The 24,107-nt window shown below is 43.9% G+C and overlaps 1 protein-coding gene across 1 annotated transcript in view; it reads left to right on the plus strand.

Moving 5' to 3' along the window:
• Positions 1 to 11,267: 11,267 nt before the first annotated feature.
• The window catches only part of LOC106567125 (pleckstrin homology domain-containing family G member 5), an 85,493-nt gene continuing 72,653 nt past the window's right edge, over positions 11,268 to 24,107 (plus strand). The window contains exon 1 of the mRNA XM_014136055.2: positions 11,268 to 12,022. Coding sequence (XP_013991530.1) covers positions 11,938 to 12,022 — 85 coding nt within the window. The 5' untranslated portion in view covers positions 11,268 to 11,937. The remainder of the gene's footprint in view (positions 12,023 to 24,107) is intronic.

Consider the following 24,107-nt stretch of genomic DNA (forward strand, 5'->3'; position numbering starts at 1 on the left):
GGTCTTTTTAAGTGGCCCATCATGACATGTCCCTAGCAGATGTGATATCATGGTTAAATGTTCCATGTCATAATATACAGTACCAGTCAAAAGTTTGGACACACCTACTCATTCAAGGGTTTATCTTTATTTTTACTATTTTCTACATTGTAGAATAATAGTGAAGACAAACTAAGAAATTACATATGGAATCATGTCGTAACCAAAAAAGTGTTAAACAAATCAAAATATAAGTAGCCACCCTTTGCCTTGATGACAGCTTTGCGTACTCTTGGCCTTCTCTCAACCAGCTTCGCCTGGAATGCTTTTCCAACAGTTTTGAAGGAGTTCCCACATATGCTGATGACTTGTTGGCTGCTTTTCCTTCACTCTGCGGTCCAACTCATCCCAAACCGTCTCAATTGGGTTGAGGTCGGTGATTGTGGAGGCCAAGTCATCTGATGCAGCACTCTCACTCTCCTTGGTCAAATAGCCCTTACACAGCCTGGAGGTGTGTTGGGTCATTGTCCTGTTGAAAAACAAATGATAGTCCCACTAAGAGCAAACCAGATGGGATGGCTTATCACTGCAGAATGCTGTGGTAGCCATGCTGCTTAAGTGTGCCTTGAATTCTAAATAAATCACTGACAGTGTCACCAGCAAAGCACCATCACACCACCACCTCCATGCTTCACGGTGGGAACCACACATGCAGAGATCATCCGTTAACCTACTCTGCGTCTCACAAAGACACGGCAGCTGGAACCAAAAATCTCAAATTTGGACTCATCAGACCAAAGGACCGATTTCCACCGGTCTAATGTCCATTGCTCGTGTTTCTTGGCCCAAGCAAGTCATCTTCTTATTGGTGTTTTTCAGTAGTGGTTTCTTTGCAGCAATTCGACCATGAACAGAGGATGTTGAGATGTCTGTTACTTGAACTCTGTAAAGCTTTATTTGGCTGCAATCTGAGGTGCGGTTAGATGCTGATTTCTGAGGCTGGTAACACTAATGAACGTATCCTCTGCAGCAGAGGTAACTCTGGGTCTAACTTTCCTGTGGCGGTCCTCATGAGAGCCAGTTTCATCGTAGCGCTTGATGGTTTTGCGACTACACTTAAAGAAACTTTCAAAATTCGCTAAATTTCAAGAACTGACTGATCTCCATGTCTAATTAATGGTGGACTGTCGTTTTTCTTTGCTTATTTGAGCTGTTCTTGTAATAATATGAACTTGGTATTTTACAATATAGGGCTATCTTCTGTATACCATCCCTAACTTGTCACAACACAACTGATTGTCTCAAATGCATTAACTTTTAAAATGCCACACCTATTAATAGAAATGCATTCCAGGTGACTACCTCAAGAAGCTGGGTGAGAGAATGCCAAGATTGTGACAAAGCTGTCATCAAGGCAAAGGGTGGCTACTTTGAAGAATCTCAAATATAACACTTTTTTGGTTACTACATGATTCCATATGTGTTATTTCATAGTTTTGATGTCTTCACTATTTTTCTTCAATGTGGAATGTACGTTGTCTTGAAAAGAGGTTGAAGGACAATGTGGCAAGTTATGAATACATACACTCCCCCCCAGTGATGATAAACATTTTGATTCCTTGTTACATGTCTGATTTGTCCAAAAATACATTTTGGCCGTATTACAGATTAAGATTCCTGGAGTAGGACATGAAAGTGCTTGCAGGGGTCTTCTCTGACAATGAAAACCATTAAAACAAAAGAAAACATAATGCCACTTGCTTAACAATCCATCTATAGAGCTATTGGATAACACCTGTCAAAAAATATTCCAGAGCAACAACAAAAAAAGGAGAAACCTGTACACACATTGTAACTGAATAGTAGTTCACTATGAATTGTTACAGTTTTCCGTCCATGTTTTTTAAAATGTTTTTTTTTTACCATAGTAATGGATGTAGATGCTTCAAGTAACATCTCTGTTGCATTTCTGAGAGTACTGGATTACTGAACATTGATTTACCTATTTATTCATCTGACCTTGGGACAAAATATGAACTATGGTGCGATAAAGGACAGAGTGGAAATGAGAACTACAGGCAAGAACTGTTACCAGTCTATTCTTTTTTCCCCATTTTGCTTCTCTCTTTCTCTTTTATCCCTCCTGTTCCATCAGGAGTTTTGTTTGACAGAAGTTGGTAATAGTAGGCCTAAATAAAACTTCCTTTAAGTTCTTTGTTACTTGGGTGTGTAGGATTGTTTTGTGTCCTGAAAAGGGCAGTGATTTACAGGTTCCCGTTTTTTTCCTCAAACCTTTTTTGGGGGGGGGGGTTACATTTCAAGTAACCTCATACATTCGTACCAGAGTAGATCATACAGTAAAAGGGGATAAGAAGTCACAAGTATTACGAGGTGTTGTCTTTGTGTCCTGAAGAGGGAAGTGTTGTTCAGGTTTATTTTTCTAATGTATCAATCTTAACCTCACAGTCCTAGGAGATTTTATGGGAAGCCACACGAGAGTATTATGAGTGTATGGACACAGTTTAGGAGCCTAATGACAAACGCACACAGATTGAGTGAATCCAATCATTTCAAGTTATTAGACAGGTGGGACTCTAAATTAGTCTCCCACCCCCTACACTTATGCATGCATGTCTCTTTACAAGGAAGGCTCTTGTCTGATATGGTTTTGTGGTCATTGATTGTTTTGACTTGAAAGAGAGAACAAGGACTCATTGTGAGCATACTCTACATTCACATACAACTGTGGAGACTTGCTAATTTGTTGTGGGCCGTTTATATAATCTCCCTATTTCCCACCTTGCTTTGCTTTGTTTACCATTTCCCTCCCCTTTGTTGGGGAGGGGAGCATACAAACAACTGGAGCTGCATTGTGGTCACGTAATTCTTTTAGCTTTGTCAGGGCAGACATCTTTCCTGAGAGTCCCATGCAACCCAATGAGAAATCTCCCAAGTTGGAGGTCCAACTCAGACAGTCCAAATAGAGCCTAAAGCCCGGGAATAAACACATAGGATTTATGTGATGAAATCCGCTGCTCACACTGTAGTAGACTAAACCATTGGGCTATTTTTCATGATTAATGTACATGGAGATTGGTGTTAATGTAGAAATAGAGGAATGCATTTAGTATGAGGGCATGTTCTTCTTGCTCAGTGGTCAATCCAGCACGGTTCAGCCAAAGAATGTTTTATCCTTCTTGTCTTGTAATGCTGGTAGGATTGGCACCGTCAACGGTTTACAGTAAGCTAGAGATTTGTCATCTGATTGTAACATTTCCCACCACCCACAAAGGGACACGGACTGATATCTGCCTTTGCTTTAATTGAAACAACTGACCAATCCTTCTTCGTGGAATCCCTATACAACCACTAATATGAATAAAAGGCTGAGGACTGAAAGGCCTTCTTGAGTCTCGAATGTCATCTAAGAGAAGTGTAAAGACATTACAGGTTAGATCATGCAGATTCTAGGCTTTTTTGCTGGTGAACCATTGGTCAATCTTGGGAATAACCTTTCCCTAAACCAATCTGCCTAAATCTGAATGGCATGTGACTGTGTGAACTACTGGCTTTCAATACAAACATCCAAGCACAACAAGAAATTATTGTTAGTTTCAAAGTGTGCATAATAAACATAGAGACAATGGGTATGTAAGGGGGTACGTCATAGCCCACAATGGCAACTTCTGCCCCAAAAGTAGCAGAGTCCATGGGAATCAAATATAATATTTAGCTAAAACTAAATTAGGCATTTTTTTCAATGTAATTTCCGAGGCCAATCAATCAAGAGACAATTGCATGCATCAAATGTATCCATTGTTAGCTAAAGCAGGGGCCTTGAACGTTTTCTTGCTACCGACCCACTTTCAGGGAAACCGGCGACCCCCATCATACGCTAGCAAAATATTTTGTCTTGTCTTATCATCAGGTGAATGATAATGGCAAGGATAAGTAATCAACATTTATAGATTCGGTAGATAGATTTTCATTAGTTTGACCTCCCCACATTATAATTGGAAGAGGAAGTGTAAACTCTAACACAGCCTATTAGCTAAGAAAGAAAGAAGATATTCTCATCTCTTTTATGGTAGGTAATTCAAAAGGATTTATTCTGTTGTTGCTAGCGATATTCAAACAAAATTTGGGGGGGAAAAGTGTTCCACTTTCTTCTTTTCACACATATATATATATATATATATATATATATATATACTGTATATATATAGTTATTCTTTCGTGGATCCCCTGCAATACCTGCAATACGGAACCCCAGTTAAATTCCCCTGAACTATGGAATGTTTCCTGAGCTAAAGAAACAGTATCTGAATTTTGAAACATTGTTTAAAGTGAAACCTTGGATACTTTTTCCTCACTGTCAATTTGTTACAATAACCAGGTTTCCATCCAACCTTTTTATGTGAGTAAAGTAGCCTACATGTCGGATAAAAAATGTCACGACAGGACACATATGTCGGTAAACTTTCCAAATGTTGACAAAACAAAATACACAAGAGAAAGTGAAAGTTATTTTTATGTCTTTAAAATTAATGATGCGATAAATGGCGGTGGAAATGCCTTTATGCTTAAATATTGATATAATAACCATTATATCCCTCCAGGACATCTACAGGTGTCACAAGATGGCCAAAAACATAATCAAGGACCTCAGCCACCCGAGACACCTCGCTACCATACAGAAGGCGGAGACAGTACAGGTGCATCAAAGCTAGGACCGAGAGACTGAAAAACAGCTTTATATCTCCAGGCCATCAGATCGTTAAATAGTCACCACTAGCCGGCCTCCGCCCAGTTAGTACCTTGCCCTGAACTTAGTCACTGTTACTAGCCGGCTACCACCCTGTACTCAACCCCAGCGTTTCCCAAACTCTGTCCTGCCCCCCCACCCCCCCCACACATAGCACTACACAGCTGATTCAAATAACCACCTCATCATTAAGCTTTGATGATTTGAATCCGCTGTGTAATGCTAGGGCAATAACCAAAACATGCACCCAGGGTGGGGGGGCCCAGGACCAAGTTTGGGAAACCCTGCTCTACCCTGAACCCTAGAGACTGCTGCCCTATGTACTGTACATAGTCATTGAACACTGGTCACTTTATTAATGTTTACATACTGTTTTACCCACTTCATATGTATATACTATATTCTAGTCAAGGCTCATCTTACATAACTACTGCTGTACACACCTTTCCTATTCATATACTGTCCATACACATCATTATTATATATATATATATATATATATATATATATATATATATATATATATATATATATATATATATATATATATATATATACACACATATACACAGTTGAAGCCAGAAGTTTACATACATCTTAGCCAAATACATTTACACTCCGTTTTTCACAATTCCTGACATTTAATCCTATTAAAAATTCCCAGTCTTAGGTAAATTAGGATCACCACTTTATTTAGGAATGTGGAATGTCAGAATAATAGAGAGAATGATTTATTTCAGCTTTTATTTCTTTCATTACATTCTCAGTGGATCAGAATTATGCATACACTCAATTAGTATTTGGTAGCAATGTCTTTAAATTGTTTAACTTGGGTCAAACGTTTCAGGTAGTCTTCCACAAGCTTCCCACAATAAGTTCAGTGAATTTTGGCCCATTACTCCTGACAGAGCTGGTGCAACTGAGTCAGGTTTGTAGGCCTCCTTGCTCGCGCACGCTTTTTCAGTTCTGCCCACAAAGCTTCTATAGGATTGAGGTAAGGGCTTTGTGATGGCCACTCCAATACCTTGACTTTGTTGTCCTTAAGCCATTTTGCCACAACTTTGGAAGTATCCTTGGGGTCATTGTCCATTTGGAAGACCCATTTGCGACCAAGCTTTAACTTCCTGACTGATGTCTTGAGATGTTGCTTCAATATATCCACATTATTTTCCTCCCTCATGATGCCATCTATTTTGTGAAGTGCACCAGTCCCTCCTCCAGCAAAGCAGCCCCACAACATGATGCTGCCACCCCCGTGCTTCACGGTTGGGTTGGTGTTCTTCGGCTTGCAAGCCTCCCCCTTTTCCTCCAAACATAATGATGGTCATTATGGCCAAACAGTTCTATTTTTGTTTCATCAGAACAGAGGACATTTCTCCAAAAAGTATGATCTTTGTCCCCATGTGCAGTTGGAAACCGTAGTCTGGCTTTTTTATGGCGGTTTTGGAGCAGTGGCTTCTTCCTTGCTGAGCGGCCTTTCAGGTTATGTCAATTTGGGCTTGTGTATATTGATACTTTTGTACCTGTTTCCTCCAGCATCTTCACAAGGTCCTTTGCTGTTGTTCTGGGATTGATTTACACTTTTCGCACCAAAGTACGTTCATCTCTAGGAGACAGAACGCGTCTTCTTCCTGAGCGGTATGACGGCTGCGTGGTGCCATGGTGTTTATACTTGCATACTATTGTTTGTACAGATGAACGTGGTACCTTCAGGCGTTTAGAAATTGCTCCCAAGGATGAACCAGACTTGTGGAGGTCTACAATTATTTTTCTGTGGTCTTGGCCGATTTATTTTGATTTCCCCATGATGTCAAGCAAAGAGGCACTGATTTTGAAGGTAGGCCTTGAAATACATCCACAGGTACACCTCCAATTGACTCAAATTATGTCAATTAGCCTATCAGAAGCTTCTAAAGCCAAGACATCATTTTCTGGAATTTTCCAAGCTGTTTAAAGGCACAAGTCAACTTAGCGTATGTAAACTTCTGACCCACTGGAATTGTGATACAGTGAATTATAAGTGAAATAATCTGTCTGTAAACAATTGTTGGAAAAATGACTTGTGTCATGCACAAAGTAGATGTCCTAACCAACTTGCCAAAACTATAGTTTGTTAACAAGACATTTGTGGAGTGGTTGAAAAACGAGTTTTAATGACTCCAACCTAAGTGTGTGTAAACTTCCAACTTCAACTGTATATATATATATATATATATTCCGGACTCTGACATTACTCATTCTGATATTTCTTAATTGTTTTGGGGGGGGGATGTGTGTATTGTTTTGTATTGTTAGGTATACTGCACTGTTGGAGCTAGAAACATAAGCATTTCGCTGCATCTGCGAGAGCATCTTCAAAATATGTGTAGGCTATGCTACCAATACATTTTGATTTATTGAAGTTTAAATATGTCACAAGATGATCTTGTGTGCTCCTCCCTCCATGACTCCGGAAAGCATGCAGTTTATTAGGCAGTTTATTAGGCTACAGATGAAATAAGTTATGATGAACTTCCCAGGGTGGTGAAAGTGCACGGTGATGAGATTGATGTTTCTTTCCAATAAATATCGAGGGTCTTATTCTGATGACGTGATGATCGATGCTTGGCTGCCATTTGACAAATACAAATAATCTCACTCTTTTTGTCCATAATAATCTCATAATGTCGACCAGGGTTTCCCAGACTTTGTCCTGGCCAGGGTTACAACTAAATTGTGAAATGTCTGAGGGTCCCCAAGGAGAGGTTTGAGAACCATTGTGCTAGAGCGCACATGCCAAGACCAGAGTGGCACATTCGCTATTTAACGCATCATTTTTATTGACAAAACCATCAGTAGAGTTGAAAATGTATGGGAGCTCATTCCCACCACCAAAATACCATAACAATTTCAATACTATCTCAACATTTCTAGAAGTGTAATTCAAACTTTCGAGATACAGTACAGTCTACAATTTCAGGATATAATCTCAAAATGTTGAGATACTAAGTTAAAATGTTGAGATACTACATATAGGGTAGTTTTCTTCATTTGTAGCATTATGTGGAATTTCCATCTACGCACATTGCAGAGATCAGCACAGCAGGGCCGGCTGGCAAGCTGACATTTGCCCCAGCATTTTTTATTTAATTTAATGAAAAATATTAACACAACATCGTTGAAAAGAGGGACAAAGTACTGTTGTTTAGACTAATTTGCCTCATAATTTCTCAACTCGTGCACAATTAATCTGTGCTTGAGTCTGATCAACTGTAGTCTACTGATAGCTACAGGTAGCCTAGAGATGCCTATGCACTCTGATCTCCTCTGGCCAAGGGAAAAGAAGCAGTAACGTCATATATTTATTGCCTAAGCTATGTATGTATAGTCTAAAATAAAAAAGCATACATGATTCAACCCAAAACAGGAAAACTCTCATCCGGAGGCGGCCGGGGACGTTAATGCAGGGAAACTTAAATCAGTTTGACCGAATTTCTATCAGCATATTAAATGTGCAACCAGAGGGAAGAAAACTCCAGACCACCTTTACTCCACACACAGAGACGTGAACAAAGCTCTCCCTCGCCCTCCATTTTCAAATCTGACCATAATTCTATCCTCCTGATTCCTGCTTACAAGCTAAAATTAAAGCAGGAAGCACCAGTGGTCAGATGAAGCAGATACTAAGCTACAGGACTGTTTTGCTAACACAGACTGGAATATATTCCGGGATTGTTCCGATTGTATTAAGGAGGACACCACATCAGTCACTGGCTTCATCAATAAGTGCATCGATGACGTCGTCCCCACAGTGACTGTACGTACATACCCCAACCAGAAGCCATGGATTACAGGCAACATTCGCACTGAGCTAAAGGGTGTAGCTGCCGCTTTCAAGGAGAGGGACTCTAACTTGGAAGTTTATAAGAAATCCCGCTATGCCCTCCGACGATCCATCAAACAGGCAAAGCATCAATATAGGACTAAGATTGAATCGTACTACACCGGTTCCTATGGATGTCCGATGTGGCAGGGCTTGCAAACTATTACAGACTACAAAGGGAAGCACAGCCGAGAGCTGCCCAGTGACACGAGCCTACCAGGCAAGCTAAATAACTTCTATGCTCGCTTCGAGGCAAGTAGCACTGAAACATGCATGAGAGCCTCAGCTGTTCCCGGGTGACTGTGTGATCACGCTCTCCACAGCCGATGTGAGTAAGACCTTTAAACCTTTAAAGGTCAACATTCACAAGGCCTCAGGGCCAGACGGATTACCAGGACGTGTACTCCGAGCATGCGCTGACCAACTGGCAAGTGTCTTCACTGACATTTTCAACCTCTCCCTGTCTGAGTCAGTAATACCAACATGTTTCAAGCAGACCACCATAGTCTCTGTGCCCAAGAACACTAAGGCAACATGCCTAAATGACTACCGACCTGTAGCACTCACGTCTGTAGCCATGAAATGATTTCAAAGGCTGGTCATGGCTCACATAACACCATTATCCCAGAAACCCTAGACCCACTCCAATGTGCATACCGCCCTAACAGATCCACAGATGATGCAATCTTTATTGCACTCCACACTGCCCTTTCACACCTGGACAAAAGGAACATTTATGTGAGAATGCTATTCATTGACTACAGCTTAGCGTTCAACACCATAGTGCCCTTAAAGCTCATCACTAAGCTAAGGACCCTGGGACTAAACACCCCCCTCTGCAACTGGATCCTGGACCTCCTGATGGGCCGCCCCCAGGTGGTAAGGGTAGGTAACAACACATCTGCCATGCTGATCCTCAACACGGGGGCCCCTCAGGGGTGCGTGCTCAGTCCCCTCTTCTGCTCCCTGTTCACTGATGACTGCACAGCCAGGCACGACTCCAACACCATCATTAAGTTTGCCAATGACACAACAGTGGTAACAATGAGACAGCCTATAGGGAGGTCGTCAGAGACCTGACCGTGTGGTGAAAGGACAACAACCTCTCCCTCAAGGTTATCAAGACAAAGGAGATGATTGTGGACTACAGGAAAAGGAGGACCGAGCACGCCCCCATTCTCATTGACGGGGCTGTAGTGAAGCAGATTGAGAGCTTCAAGTTTCTTGGCGTCCACATCACCAACAAACTAACATGGTCCAAGCACACCAAGACAGTTGTGAAGAGGGCTCAACAAAACCTATTCCGTCTCAGGAGACTGAAAAGATTTAGCATGGGTCCTCAGATCCTCAAATGGTTTTACAGCTGCACCATCGAGAGCATCCTGACTGGTTGCATCACTGCCTGGTATGGCAACTGCTCAGCCTCCGACCGCAAGGCACTAGAGAGGGTAGTGCGTATGGCCCAGTACATCACCGGGGTCAAGCTTCCTACCATCCAGGACTTCTATACCAGGCGGTGTCAGAGGCAGGCCCTAAACAAAGAAAGACTCCAGCCACCCTAGTCATAGACTGTTCTCTCTGCTACCGCACGGCAAGCGGTACCAGAGCGCCAAGTCTAGGTCCAAGAGGCTTCTAAACAGATTCTACCCCCAAGCCATAAGACTCCTGAACATCTAATCAAATGGCTACCCAGACTATTTGCATTGCCCCCCCCCCCACGCTGCTGCTACTACTCTCTGTTATTATCTATGCATTGTCACTTTAATAACTCTACCTTCATGTACATATTACCTCAATTACCTTGACACTGGTGCCCCTGCACAATGACTCTGTACCGGTAGCCCCACTATTGTTATTTACTGCTGCTCTTTAATTCATTATTTGCTATTCTTATTTCTTACTTTTTTTTGTATTTTCTTAAAACTGCATTGTTGGTTAAGGGCTTGTTAGTAAGCATTTCACTGTAAGGTCTACACTTGTTGTATTCGGCACATGTGACAAATACAATTTGATTTGATTTAGTCCCCCCATTTGAAGGTGTCATAAGTATGTGGACAAATTCACTTATAGTGTATTACATTTGGTCAAAAGTTTAGTATTTGATACCATATTCCGATCTCGCAATGACTACGTCAAGCTTGTGACTCTACAAACTTTGATTTGATTCATTTTTTTTATACACATTACCTGATTAGAACAAATCTGTTCCCATCATAGCCCATATACAACTGTTTTACAGCTGGTTTATTCAATATCACCAGATCATGAAAAACTCTGGGCACCAGGAAAACAACTCTCTCCCAAACTCTGGGACTTGTGGTGCCACCTCTGAAATCACAGCACAAAGTTACAAATGAAGAAACATTGCCTATAATTATGGTATACTATAAAAATACATGTTTTGTTCGTTTCTGGTAATGTTGACTTAACCGTATCTAAAACATGTCGACTTATTATCTCGACATTTTCACCAATGTATCTAAAAATGTCGATTTACTACCTTTACATTTTGAGATAGTATAATGGACTTTCATACTATGGCGCCCCTAGCTGCAACATAATGCCAACTTGTAAAAGGAAAGAAAAGAAGGTAGCCTGAATGAATGGAAAATGCTTTTAATGGTTGAAAAGTGGAGGGACAGACGCCTATACTTGGCGGGGAATTATGTGTCCGACCTCAAGTGCTTTGCCGAAAGCAACGAAGAAGTCAGTGGCCAAAATTGCAACAGAGTAGCCCGCGTGCTTCACCCATGCAATAACCGATGATTAAAACAAAGTGTATCGTGAGGGGGAGGGAGGGACTAACGCTACGGTGGTGATTGGGCAAATATGATATTTCGGACCTGGACGACGACGATAATGCTTTTCTTGAAGCAACAGGTTACTGCTGCATAGCGGAGTAAACAAAAACAGCGGCGTCCTATTTGCCATATTGGAGAATTGACCTTTAATTAGGCGGTGTTTATTACCTTGAATGAGACATATTCTGCACCAGTCAGCCAATCGTGTGACAGGTTAGTTTGTCACGGTTGGATTATTATTTCAATGGATTGTTTTTTAACAGGTTGTTTGCGCTCAAACTGATCTACAAATTACGTCGAGCACGGGGAGCGCTCCAATATAGAACATTATTATGTGTTTTACGGGAGCGATCATAAAGATGATGCCACCTAGGCGAAACGGAGAGTGATAAAATGGCACATTCAAGTTAGATTCAAACTTCAAGACAAGACCATCGGAATCTACCACCATTGACTTGAGAACAGACAAGAAGATGACCAACCATTGATATTGGGGGATTTTCAGCATAAGAACCAAGAATAGGAACTAAATGGTTCCAAGCAAGTGGACCATGAATTCAGTTCTACAGCACAAGTCACCTCAAAGGAGTTGGCTTAGTCTCCGACTACGACTCAGTAAGTAGATCCTATACTCAGTCACGTTTCTCTTCGCTCTTAAATAAATCATTCATAAACACATGTATTATCCTTCAATGTTTCATGCATGTACTCATATGATTTGACGTTAAAGGATTGCCTTGCCTGCTATGCCCATTTTAGATGCACTTGGATATTTTTCAGTCATCTTGGCTATGCCCTTGTGGAATTATTTCCGTGCACTGGGTCAGGAGTCCTCCATTAGCGTGTTTTATGTTAATTATAATTGATGTAAAATATGTGCATTTACATATTATATCCCTAGTAAGTATGACTAGTGCTTACAGGGGATGGATGCTGTTTAGTTGGTCTGAGAATACATTCATTTGACCAGACTCTGATAGAGCTTTGGTCAAGAAAGTCAAAGTAGGGTTAGCCAAGGTAAACAAGAACACCTTGTAACCTTGAACCCAGTGCACCAAGTCTTTGCTTGACACAGTTCAGTTTTGAGTTGACCAGCACCAGTTTACTGAGGCAAATAGCCGACACCTCCCCAAGTTGATGCCTTTCCTTGGCAAATGACCAGAGGAGGGAATCATCACAGTTGGTGGCTGATGGCTGAAGTATTTTGGTCTCAGATTTGAGCTAAAGATGACTTGACATCACCCGCGATGATAGTCTACTGGGAAACAGTGCTGTTGAAAGAAGAGGAATTAGAATCACCTGTTTGTAGATCTCCCTCTAATATTATTGATTGCATTTTCCCAAAATGTTTGTTTTGGCCTGCCAGCACACCTTCTCCCAAGCACACACGTCAGAGCGAGCAGGTTAAGTTTGCATTGAAAAAACATTCACGACTTCAAAGTCTACTAGATATTTTCATTTATACAATTCTACAAAAAGCTGATTCTTACAATACTGCAATGCAAGTATTCAGCTTTTCCCCCAATGCCCTCTTGTACACCTTTCGTCCTATAGGATGTACAGCCAGTATATGACGGTGACTGTGGGTTTGAAGTTAAGTAGCCTAATCGGTTGTCTCAACCCTCTGTGTTCCAGGTCTTAAGCCTCTGCATTTAAACACACTGGTCTAATCTGGGACCAGATGTCTTGTCTGGTCGCTCTGTGGACAAGCGCAACAAGAAATATACATGGCTAAATATGGATAGAATTATGGATGTACACAGGCTAAACAATATTATGGACAAAGTGACATAATTATGATACCTGTGTGTGTGATTGAATGTAGTTTTGACAAGTGACGTCACCAACAGTGTGTGGTGTTAGTGTATGTAGAGCCTAGAGGGATGTAGAGCCTAGAGGGATGTAGAGCCTAGAGGGATGTAGAGCCTAGAGGGATGTAGAGCCTAGAGGGATGTAGAGCCTAGAGGGATGTAGAGCCTAGAGGGATGTAGAGCCTAGAGGGATGTTCAGTCAGTGTTCCACGCACAGGAAGTTGGTGGCACCTTAATTGGGGAGGACGGGCTCGAGGGTAATGGCTGGAGTGAAATTGTTGGAATGGTATCAAACACATTGTTTCCTTGTGTTTGATGCCATTCCATTTGCTCCGTTCTGGCCATTATTATGAGCCGTCCTCACCTCAGCAGCCTCCACTGCTTCCACGCTATCGGACATAAAGGGATACTTTGGGATTTTGGCATTGAATCCATTTATCTACTTCCCCAGAGTCTGATGAATTCATGGATACATTTAGTATGTTTCTGCATTAAGTATGAAGGAGTTAGAGTTTTGTGAGCCAATGCTAACTAGCGTTATCTACTAGTATGCTAGCAGCAATGCAAACGTTTTTACCTCAATATCAAATCATTTTTGGTTGTCAATTAAGTACCAAACCAAATAGAGCAACTTTGGGATAAGATGGAATGAGCTGTTGGCAGCATGAATTTACCATCTGCAGCAACTGTGTGATGCCATCGCGTCAGCATGGACTAACATCCCTGTGGAATGTTTCCGACACCTTGTAGAATCCATGCCTCGACGATTCAGGCTGTTCTGGAGGCAAAGGGTGGTCCGACCCGATACTAGATGGGTGTACCTAATAAACTGTCCAGTGAGTGTAAATCGAACACAGAAAAATTACGTTTTGACTGCACTGGGCCTTTAAGCTTGTTTTTAAACACACTGTCTGGTGTAATCTGGGAGCAGATGTCTGGTCTCCTTTGTCTGGTGTGTTTGGGGGTCACTGGCTCTTGGCTCGTTCTGGTTTCAACATCCTCCTTTGGACGCGTGTATGTCTATTGTTCCACTTTTTCTCCAGTGATTTCCTTTTTATTCTCCTCCTCTTACTTTCCTGACACTTCCTGCTGCTCTCTCTGGTCTTCAAATCAAATTTTATTTGTCACATGCTCCGAATACAACAATAAATGCTTACTTACAAGCCTTCAACCAACAATGCAGTTAAAAACGATGTCAGCAAAAATAAAAATGTATAAGAATAAGAAATAAAAGTAATAAATAATTGAAAGAGCAGCAGTAAAATAACAATAGCGAGGCTACATACAAGTGGTACTTGTGCGGGGGCACCGGTTAGTCGATGTAATATGTACATGTAGGTAGAGTTATTAAAGTGACTATGCGTAGATAATAACAAAGAGTAGCAGCAGCGTAAAGGGGGGGGGTGTGTGTCAATGCAAATAGTCTGGGAAGCCATTTGGTTAAATGTTCAGGAGTCTTATGGCTTGGGGGTAGAAGCTGTTTAGAAGCCTCTCGGACCTAGACTTGGCGTTCCGATACCGCTTGCCATGTGGTAGCAAAGAGAACAGTCTATGACTAGGGTTGCTGGAGTCTTTGACAATTTTTAGGGCCTGCCTCTGACTGCCTGGTATAGAGGTCCTGGATGGCAGGAAGCTTGACCCCGGTGATGTACTGGGCCGTACGCACTACCCTCTGTAGTGCCTTGCGGTCGGTGGCTGAGCAGTTGCCATACCAGGCAATGATGCAACCCGTCAGGATGCTCTCGATGGTGCAGCTGCAAAACCTTTTGAGGATCTGAGGACCCATGCCAAATCTTTTCAATATCCTGAGGGGGAATAGGTTTTGTCATGCCCTCTTCACGACTGTCTTGGTGTGCTTGGACCTTGTTAGTTTGTTGGTGATGTCGACACCAAGGAACTTGAAGCTCTCAACCTGCTCCACTACAGCCCAGTCGATGAGAATGGGGGCGTGCTCAGTCCTCCTTTTCCTGTAGTCCACAATCATCTCCTTTGTCTTGATCACGTTGAGGGAGAGGTAGTTGTCCTGGCACCACATGGCCAGGTCTCTGACCTCCTCCTTAGGCTGTCTCGTCGTTGTCTGTGATCAGGCTTACCACTGTTGTGTCATCTGCAAACTTAATGATGGTGTTGGAGTCGTGCCTGGCCGTGCAGTCATGAGTGAACAGGGAGTACAGGAGGGGACTGAGCACGCACCCCTGAGGGGCCCCCGTGTTGAGGATCAGCGTGGCGGATGTGTTGTTACCTACCCTTACCACCTGGGGGCGGCCCGTCAGGAAGTCCAGGATCCAGTTGCAGAGGGAGGTGTTTAGTCCCAGGGTCCTTAGCTTAGTGATGAGATTTGAGGGCACTATGGTGTTGAATGCTGAGCGCTGAGCTGTAGTCAATGAATAGCATTCTCACATGGGTGTTCCTTTTGTCCATGTGTGAAAGGGCAGTGTGGCGTGCAATAGAGATTGCATCGTCTGGATCTGTTGGGGCGGTATGTAAATTGGAGTGGGTCTAGGGTTTCTGGGATAATGGTGTTGATGTGAGCCATGACCAGCCTTTCAAAGCACCTCATGGCTACAGACGTGAGTGGTTGGAGTTGGTAGTCATTTAGGCAGGTTACTTTAGTGTTCATGGGCACAGGGACTATGGTGGTCTGCTTGAAACATGTTGGTATTACAGACTCCGACAGGGAGAGGTTGAAAATGTCAGTGAAGACACTTGCCAGTTGGTCAGTGCATGCTTGGAGTACACGTCCTGGTAATCCGTCTGTTCCTGCGGCATTGTGAATGTTAACCTGTTTAAAGGTCTTACTCACGTCGGCTGCGGAGAGCGTGATCACACAGTATTCCTGAACATCTGTTGCTCTCATGCATTTTTCAGTGCTACTTGCCTGGGGAATTTTGCTTAAATTCATAAAAAAAAGTTAGCTCATAACAGTGAACCTTTTTTTGTGGGATACACAAGACAATTCTTGGTCTTGTGGCATATTCTGGTTAAACTATCCCCAATTCAATGGAATTGCAACCCTCTGCATGCACGGTGTATTCTTCCATCACATGTACAGGTGATTTTTCAAGATTTTGCACCGTAATGAGATTCTATTGAGCCCACACTACTATACTGTCCGAGCCAAGGACTACATGCTTTCTGGTAAGTTCTGATTACAATACTGAGTGGGATGAATATATTTGATATGACATTATTTTTTTGTTAACTAGTAAATAGTAGCCTACAGCAAAGTGTGTTTAAATAATTTCTAACTTGTTAACAATTTCTGCTAGTTAGTCTTTGCTACCATATGGGTTCTAGCTTGTTTGAGCCTGCTAACTGAGGAGTGTTAATTCACCTGTTTCCATACATGTTTCGTTTTAAAACATTTATCTTACAAAGGAGTTGTTTAATCTAACTGCTTAACTATTTATCTGTACATGGAATTGTATTCGAGTTTTTTTACCATTTGTTTTCTCATCTTTACAGGAAAATGCCACGGGCACTATCTGATGTGTGGAGACATTTCACTGCAGCTAATGTAGAAGGAAAAGCTGTGTACATTTGCAAATACTGTGCCAAATCATATGTGAAGAATGCAACAAAGATGCAGAATCATCTGGCCAAGTGCATAAAGTTCCCTCAGCGCTCACAACAAGCAACCTCTGACAAAATCCCTCTACTTCTATTGGAGGTGAAAATTATGAATCAGACACTTATCGATAGCAACAGCTCATGGTCCTCCTGGAATCCAAAGTTTTTTTTTTTAACTCAATGGAGGAACGTAGTCAGAGAAATGCTGTTGAATGTCTTGCTTGAGTTGTGCATGCAACTGGTTCACCTCTGATGCTCACTGGCAATGTGTATTGGAAGAGATTTCTGAATGTTCTTCACCTAGCATACACCCCTCCAACCAGACATGCTTTATCTACTAATTTGCTGGATGCAGAGTTCAACAGAGTTCAAGTGAAGGTCAAGCAAATCATAGAGAAAGCAGACTGTATTGCAATCATCTCTGATGGGTGGGTGAATGTTCGTGGGCAAGGAATAAATTACTTTATCTCCACCCCTCAACCAGTATTCTACAAGAGCACAGACACAAGGGACAACAGACACACCGGTCTCTACATTGCAGATGAGCTGAAGGCAGTCATCAATGACCTTGGACCACAGAAGGTATTTGCACTGGTGACAAACAATACTGCGAACATGAAGGTTGCTTGCTCCTACCCTCACATCACACCCATTGGCTGTGCTGCTCTTGCATTGAATCTGCTCCTCAAGGACATCATGGCACTGAAAATAATGGATACACTCTACAAGAGAGCGAAGGAAATGGTTAGGTATGTGAAGGGCCATCAACTTATAGCAGCAATCTACCTCACCAAGCAAAGTGAGAAGAATAAGAGCATCACATTGAAGCTGCCCAGCAACACCCATGGGGGTGGTGTTGTCATCATGTTTGACCGTCTTCTGGAGGGGAAGGAGTCTCTTCAAGAAATGTCCTTATCACAGTCTGCTGATATGATATTTTGGGAGAGAGTGGTAAGCAGCCTGAAACTCCTGAAACCTATAGCAGTAGCCATTGCATGGATTGAGAGAGACAATGCCATCCTGTCTGATGTTCAGACTGCTTACAGATGTAAGAGAAGAAATCCGCCCTGCCCACTTCACTGTTTCTCCAAGCAGAGGAAGTAGTAGTTCTGAAATACATCAAAAAGTGTGAAGACTTCTGCCTGAATCCCATACACGCCGCAGCGTACATGTTGGACCCCAACTATGCTGGCAGGAGAATCCTGTCTGGTGCAGAGATCAACAAGGCCTATGGTGTCATCATTACCGTGTCTCGGCACCTTGGCCTGGATAAGGGCAAGGTTCTTGGTAGTCTGGCGACGTACACTTCCAAGCAAGGGCTTTGGGATGGAGATGCAATTTGGCAGTCATGCCAACATATCTCATCAGCCACCTGGTGGAAGGTACTTTGTGGATCTGAGGCTCTTTCCCCTGTTGCCTCATCATCCTCCCACCAACATCAGCTGCCTCAGAGGCTAACTGGTCCTTGTTTGGGAACACACACACACCAAAGCATGCAACAGGCTGACCAAAACAAGGGTTGACAAATTGGTGGTTATCCGGGCAAATTTGAGGCTTTTTGAGCCTGACAACGAGCCATCCTCAACAAGGTTGGAAAGTGACAGTGAAGATGAGGCCTCCGAGTCTGATGTTCAAGAGGTGGACATTGAGGAGGTCCGGGGAGAAGACATGGAAGGCTGAGAGGAAGACAACCAAAGCTTTAGTTTCTAGACTATCATTTTACAGAAAATGTTTTTGGAAGATGCGATGGATCATTGGGGATCATTCAATATTCCCTTTTGTTGTTCAGTGAAATCATCCCATGTGAAGTCAACTCATTTAAGTAAAGTTCAATTTGTATTTTTTTTTTTTTATTTATTTATATTGGAAGGATTTAATAATTTGCAATTATGTCTACTTATGATAAGGTAAAAGGTTTGTTTCTGTCTCCATATGACATGGTAAATATATCCAATGCAAAAAACATCTCCATTGAAATGGTATTAATATTAATTAGCATGTATTTCCGTTAATTCCCATATATTCCCGTTAATTCCTATGGAAAGTTTCCACCTCTGAATATTCCCCAAAATGTGCAACCCTAGTGGTGAGTAATCGCTGTTCTGATGTCCAGAAGTTATTTTTGGTCATAAGCAGCAACATTATGTTAAAAGATAAGATACAAACATCAGCCATCCTCTCTGGCGCCATCTTTTTTTGCTTGTGGTGTTTTGTTCTGTTATTTCTTTATTTTTTATCTCTTCTTCCACTGCAGAAAAGGATTGACCATGGGTATGTGACTATGACTGTTTAAACCCATTGCTTTATCTTTGCATTATACCCATCTGTTCCAGAGCCTCAAAAGTATGTGACAACCAGTGTGTCCATTTCCTACTCAACATAGGTCTGTGTAGAGGATCCCTGGAGAATGTTTTGACAGTTGAAATTGATTGCCATCTAGGTGCATTGAGAGTCACCCACTAATGTGATGAAAAACAACATATGAAACAGTTTATTAACAATTCAATGTTGATGAAATGACTGTAGCCTGCCTACCAAGTATTGTGGCAAAGGTGGTATGGTTTTACACTGCAAACCAGCCCTTTACCTCGCTTCATCTGAACGTGTTATCATTCCCAGATGTGTCATGTCCAGCAATGAAGTCATAGACATAAACCTGCTCTCACAGCTGGAGGTCATTCCCCCCTCCTTCTCCCTCAGCCCTCGCACATATTTCCCCCCCCCATCATCCTACACTCTTTTACAAAGGGCTCTTTAAAACACATGGAAGGCCAGGGCAACCAAAAATGATTACATTGTTCTGTCGTTGTTCTGTTATCAGGTCTCACCCGGATTGTGGGGCTATTGGGTCGTAACATTTGATTTCAATCACTTTTTGACCAGACCCCTTTTTAAAAAAATTAACTTGCCATACATATTTGCCTGTGGTGGAAGTTGTCAGAAAGTTACTTTTTGGAACTGAATGCCAAACATTTAAGAGATGGAGGTACTCAAAGTTGCCCCATTTTGCATACCCCACTCTACCATGAGACATCCATGTAGAGGTCTTCATGGATCCACTGGTACCAGAACACCCGAGACTCGATCTGGTACCTGAGCGGGTCCGGATCCAGAATTCTAAATAATGTCACAGGTCTGGGTCAGATCTGATTTGATTGTCTCGGGTATGTGTCATTTTAACTGACTTGTCTGGAAGGGCCCGTACAGAGCCAAACGCGACAGCTGCAGTTGAGAGAGACATTTTTATAATTTATGGAGCTGCTCTTGCTTTTCACGAGAGTGGAGCATGGCGCATGTAGCTTGTTGTTGGCCAATCATAAGTCGTCAAAGCGGCAATAGGCTACAGTCAGAGAGCCCCCGTGTGTGTCAAAATGTAGGCGACTATCTAATCAATGGCAGATGGAATTAAAATGACTTAATTAAAAGTTAGTTGAAATGAGAAGGAGAGACTACAACAATAGGCTGCTACTTAATATTCTGAATGGAGTTATTTGTAACTGTAGGATGAGAGCACATGCACTGCAGCCTCAATTAGCCTAGCTAGTAACATTAGCTAGTTTAACTAGCTTTTCCCAGGTTGATTCAGTCAAGACAGGTACTATGAGATCAATATCATGCTAAATGTAAATCACTTTCCCAAAAATGTAACTCACCAATCCACAAATGTAAATTACCAATCCACAAATGTCAATCGCTATCCACAAATGCAGTTCACTATCCACAAACAAACACCTTTTGATTTGTATTTGTAAATCGAGGGCCTTAAGTAAAATTACTGCCATAAAGATTTGCACATAGGAGAGAGATGCGCATGACAGATATGGCAAGCCTGCAACTCCATATTTGGAAGCGCATAGGTCACCTGACTTTTGGCAGTGATTTGGTGACAAGAAAAAGACAAGTTCTCAAGCAGAAAAAAAGTTATCATGGTAGAAAGCGATTTGTAGTCATATAAAGAAAAAAGTTCTCAAGCGTAGAAAGCGATTTCTGTATTCATAGAAAAAAGGTTTGGACCCATAGAAAGCGATTTCTATAAATTGCTGGCAGCCTCTCGTTCGGCCATGTTGATGCCTGCCTTTCAAGGCTGCAGAAATTATAGTATGGTAAAGATATGTTAACCATATGTGTAACCAAAGTATGTCCAACGTAAATAATTGAAACCCTAGCCCAAGATTACTCTATATTTGCAACACTATTGCGGTGTACACCCGTTCATCACTCAAATAGTTGAATTAGCTGGCCAGTGTGTTAGCACCAGTAAATGTGAAGGATATGTCATACATTGTAAGTAATTATAATCCATCCGCTTTCTCATGTTGCACAGACGATGAGCATTAAGGAGACATAAGTATTCCTGAGGCCTCTAACCGTTTCCCCAGGAGAGTCATGTAAAAGTAAAGGGGAGGTGTAGGATATGGGTTCAGACTTTGTAACAGTATTGCTTCCGTCCCTCTCCTCGCTTCAACCTGGGCTTGAACCAGGGACGCTCTTCACACATCGACAAGTCACCCTCGAAGCATCGTTACCCATCGCTCCACAAAATCCACGGGGGAAACACCTACTTCAAGGTCTCAGAGCGAGTGACGTCACTTATTTGAAACACTATTAGCACGCACCGCTAACTAAATTCAGCAAAAAAAGAAACATCCCTTTTTCAGGACCCTGTCTTTCAAAGATAATTCATCAAAATCCAAGTAACTCCACAGATCTTCATTGTAAAGGGTTTAAACATGCTTGTTCAATGAACTATAAACAATTTATGAACATGCATCTGTGGAACGGTCGTTAAGACACTAACAGCTTACAGACGGTAGGCAATTAAGGTCACAGTTATGAAAAACTTAGGACACTAAAGATGCCTTTCTATGGACTCTGAAAAACACCCAAAGAAAGATGCCAGGGTCCCTGCTCATCTGCGTGAACGTGCCTTTTGGCATGCTGCAAGGAGGCATGAGGACTGCAGATGTGGCCAGGGCAATAAATTGCAATGTCCGTACTGTGAGACGCTTAACCCTCCCGTTGTCCTCCCATTCTGCCTACTCCCCGTGTCCCCGGCGGGTCACCCTGTCCCGTCTCGGCTAAAGGCCCAGAGGGCACAAGTGTGACAGTAGGCGTCCGAACAGCCTTTGCAGATGTATTTCTTATACCTGCAGCATGCCGTGTGTGTCTTGGCGTCCTTCTTGGGTGGGCAGACCTGACACCTCTTACTCGCCACTAGCGGGGCGGTGGCCGGGCCAGCGGCGTCCGGGCCAGCGGCGTGCTCGCGGAGGAGACGCGTCGTGGTCCGCACTCTGCAGGACTTTGACAAGCGCGGACGCTGCCTTTTTTGTATCAAGGGCTTGACAAGCGCCTTTCCCAGCTGCTCCAGGAACACCCTCCTCTTGTTCCGCTTCCGAGGCATCCAGTCGGGCTTGATCTCTCGCCATATGACAAAGGCGTTGTAGGAGGACACGTCGAGGATGTTGTGGAAGATGACCAGGGGCCAGCGGGCAGTCATCCGTCTGCAGCTGTAGGTGCCGACCACCTTGTCTAGGTTGTCCACGCCGCCCTTGTTGTAGACTAGGACGAGGGCCGGCTTCCGGTCGCGGCGATCGCTAACGTCGGCCTCCGTGTGCAGCGTGCTCAGGAGTAGCACGTTCTTATTTCTCTTTGCCAGGTAGGACACCAGAGTGGCGGTGGGCGTGAAGGCGAACCTGGAGGACGAGACCTGTCTGCCCTTTGACTGGAGCAGTGCGGGAGGGAGCTCGGCTTGTTCTTTTGCACCGTGCCGACAATGGTGAGGTTCCTCTCGAGGAGCCGCTGGCCGAGTTCGTAGGAGGTGAAGAAATTGTCGCAGGTGACGTTGTGACCACCTGGCAGCCCTTGCGTGAGATCGAGGACGACGCGCGCGCCCTGGTTCTTCTCGGGGGCTCCGCCGGCCGCCTTACCGGTGTAGACTTGCATCTACCAAGCGTAGCTGGACTTGGCGTCGCAGGCCACCCACGACTTGATGCTGGGGATGTACTGTCGGAAAGGACGGCGTCCTTTTGGGAGAGGGAGAGGAAGGAGATTAGCGGCGTTGACGACGCTGCTACTGATGCTGCTGCTGACGCTACCCCTCTATACTACCGCTGGCTCATCATTGGGGGCTCACGGCGTTTATGTTACACGCTGCCGCTGCCGCTGCTACTGCTGACGCTACCTCTCTATACTACACGTACACAGATACGTAGACAGTACCTCTGAACGGGACCAGTTGTTGGTCCACCGACAAGTCAGACCCTGGGTTGAGAGGAAGGAGATTAGCAGCGTCATGTTGCTGATGCTACTGCTGATGATGATGATGATGATGCTGACGCTACCTCTCTATACTACCGCTGGCTCATCATTGGGGGCGCACGGCGTTTGTTACACGCCGACGCTACCTCTCTATAGTACAAATACGCACAGATACACACAGATACATGCAGACGGTACCTCTGAATGGGACCAGATGTTCCTCCACCGTCAAGTCGGACCCCGGGTTGTAGAGGGCCGGCAGCCGCTCCTCCCGCAGGTTCCAGACCTCTCTTATGGCCGCCAGTCTGTCGGTGGCGAGTCTCGCGGGTCTCGACCGGCGGTCGTCGAATCGCAGCAGCCTCGAGTACTTGTGAAAGACCTTGAGCGGCATGGTAGCTCGGGAACACGGTCCTGCTCTCCGCGTCCCACAGGCTGGCCGCGGTCTCGCCCGGGACCTGTAGACGCCCGCTAGGATTAGCAGCCCTAGGTAGGCGCGCAGGTCGGTGGGTCGCCAGCCGTCGCCGTATTTTCTCACCCCCTGCAGATTTGTCATGTCCACAATGATCCTTTTATCGCCGGCGTGACAAACAGCCGGAAGGTGGACTCAATGTCGAGCGCGCACGACGCGGCGTAGGGCCAGGCGTCACCGCGGGGCCGGGGTGGCGGACGGCGCGGGGCAGGTCCGGCCCGCGATAGGCCACGGAGGACCATTTGATTTTTGCCGTTTTTTGACAGCAACGTCTCCCTTCGGGCTTGGCCGGCCGCCCGCGCCGTGTCCTCTCGCTCTGGCTCTCGGGCAGCGGCCGTGTCTCGCTCTTCCTCCTCCGAAGAAGAGGAGCACGACCGCAAGGCCGAGTCGTCTGCGTCACGTTCGGGGTCGTATTCCTCGCCGTCTTCGTCTTCCGAAACGTCCTCCTCTTCGGAACCGCAGAAGTCTTCTTCGTCTTCTCGGTCGACACTGGAGGCTATCTGTTCCAGGACCTGAGCCGCGCTGAAACCGGAACTGCGAGGCGTCGGCGGCCTCACGCTCGGCGGGGTCGTATTCCTCACCGTCGTCCTCG

Source organism: Salmo salar, chromosome ssa13, assembly GCF_905237065.1.
Source record: "Salmo salar chromosome ssa13, Ssal_v3.1, whole genome shotgun sequence".
Classification (NCBI taxonomy): Eukaryota; Metazoa; Chordata; class Actinopteri; order Salmoniformes; family Salmonidae; genus Salmo; species Salmo salar.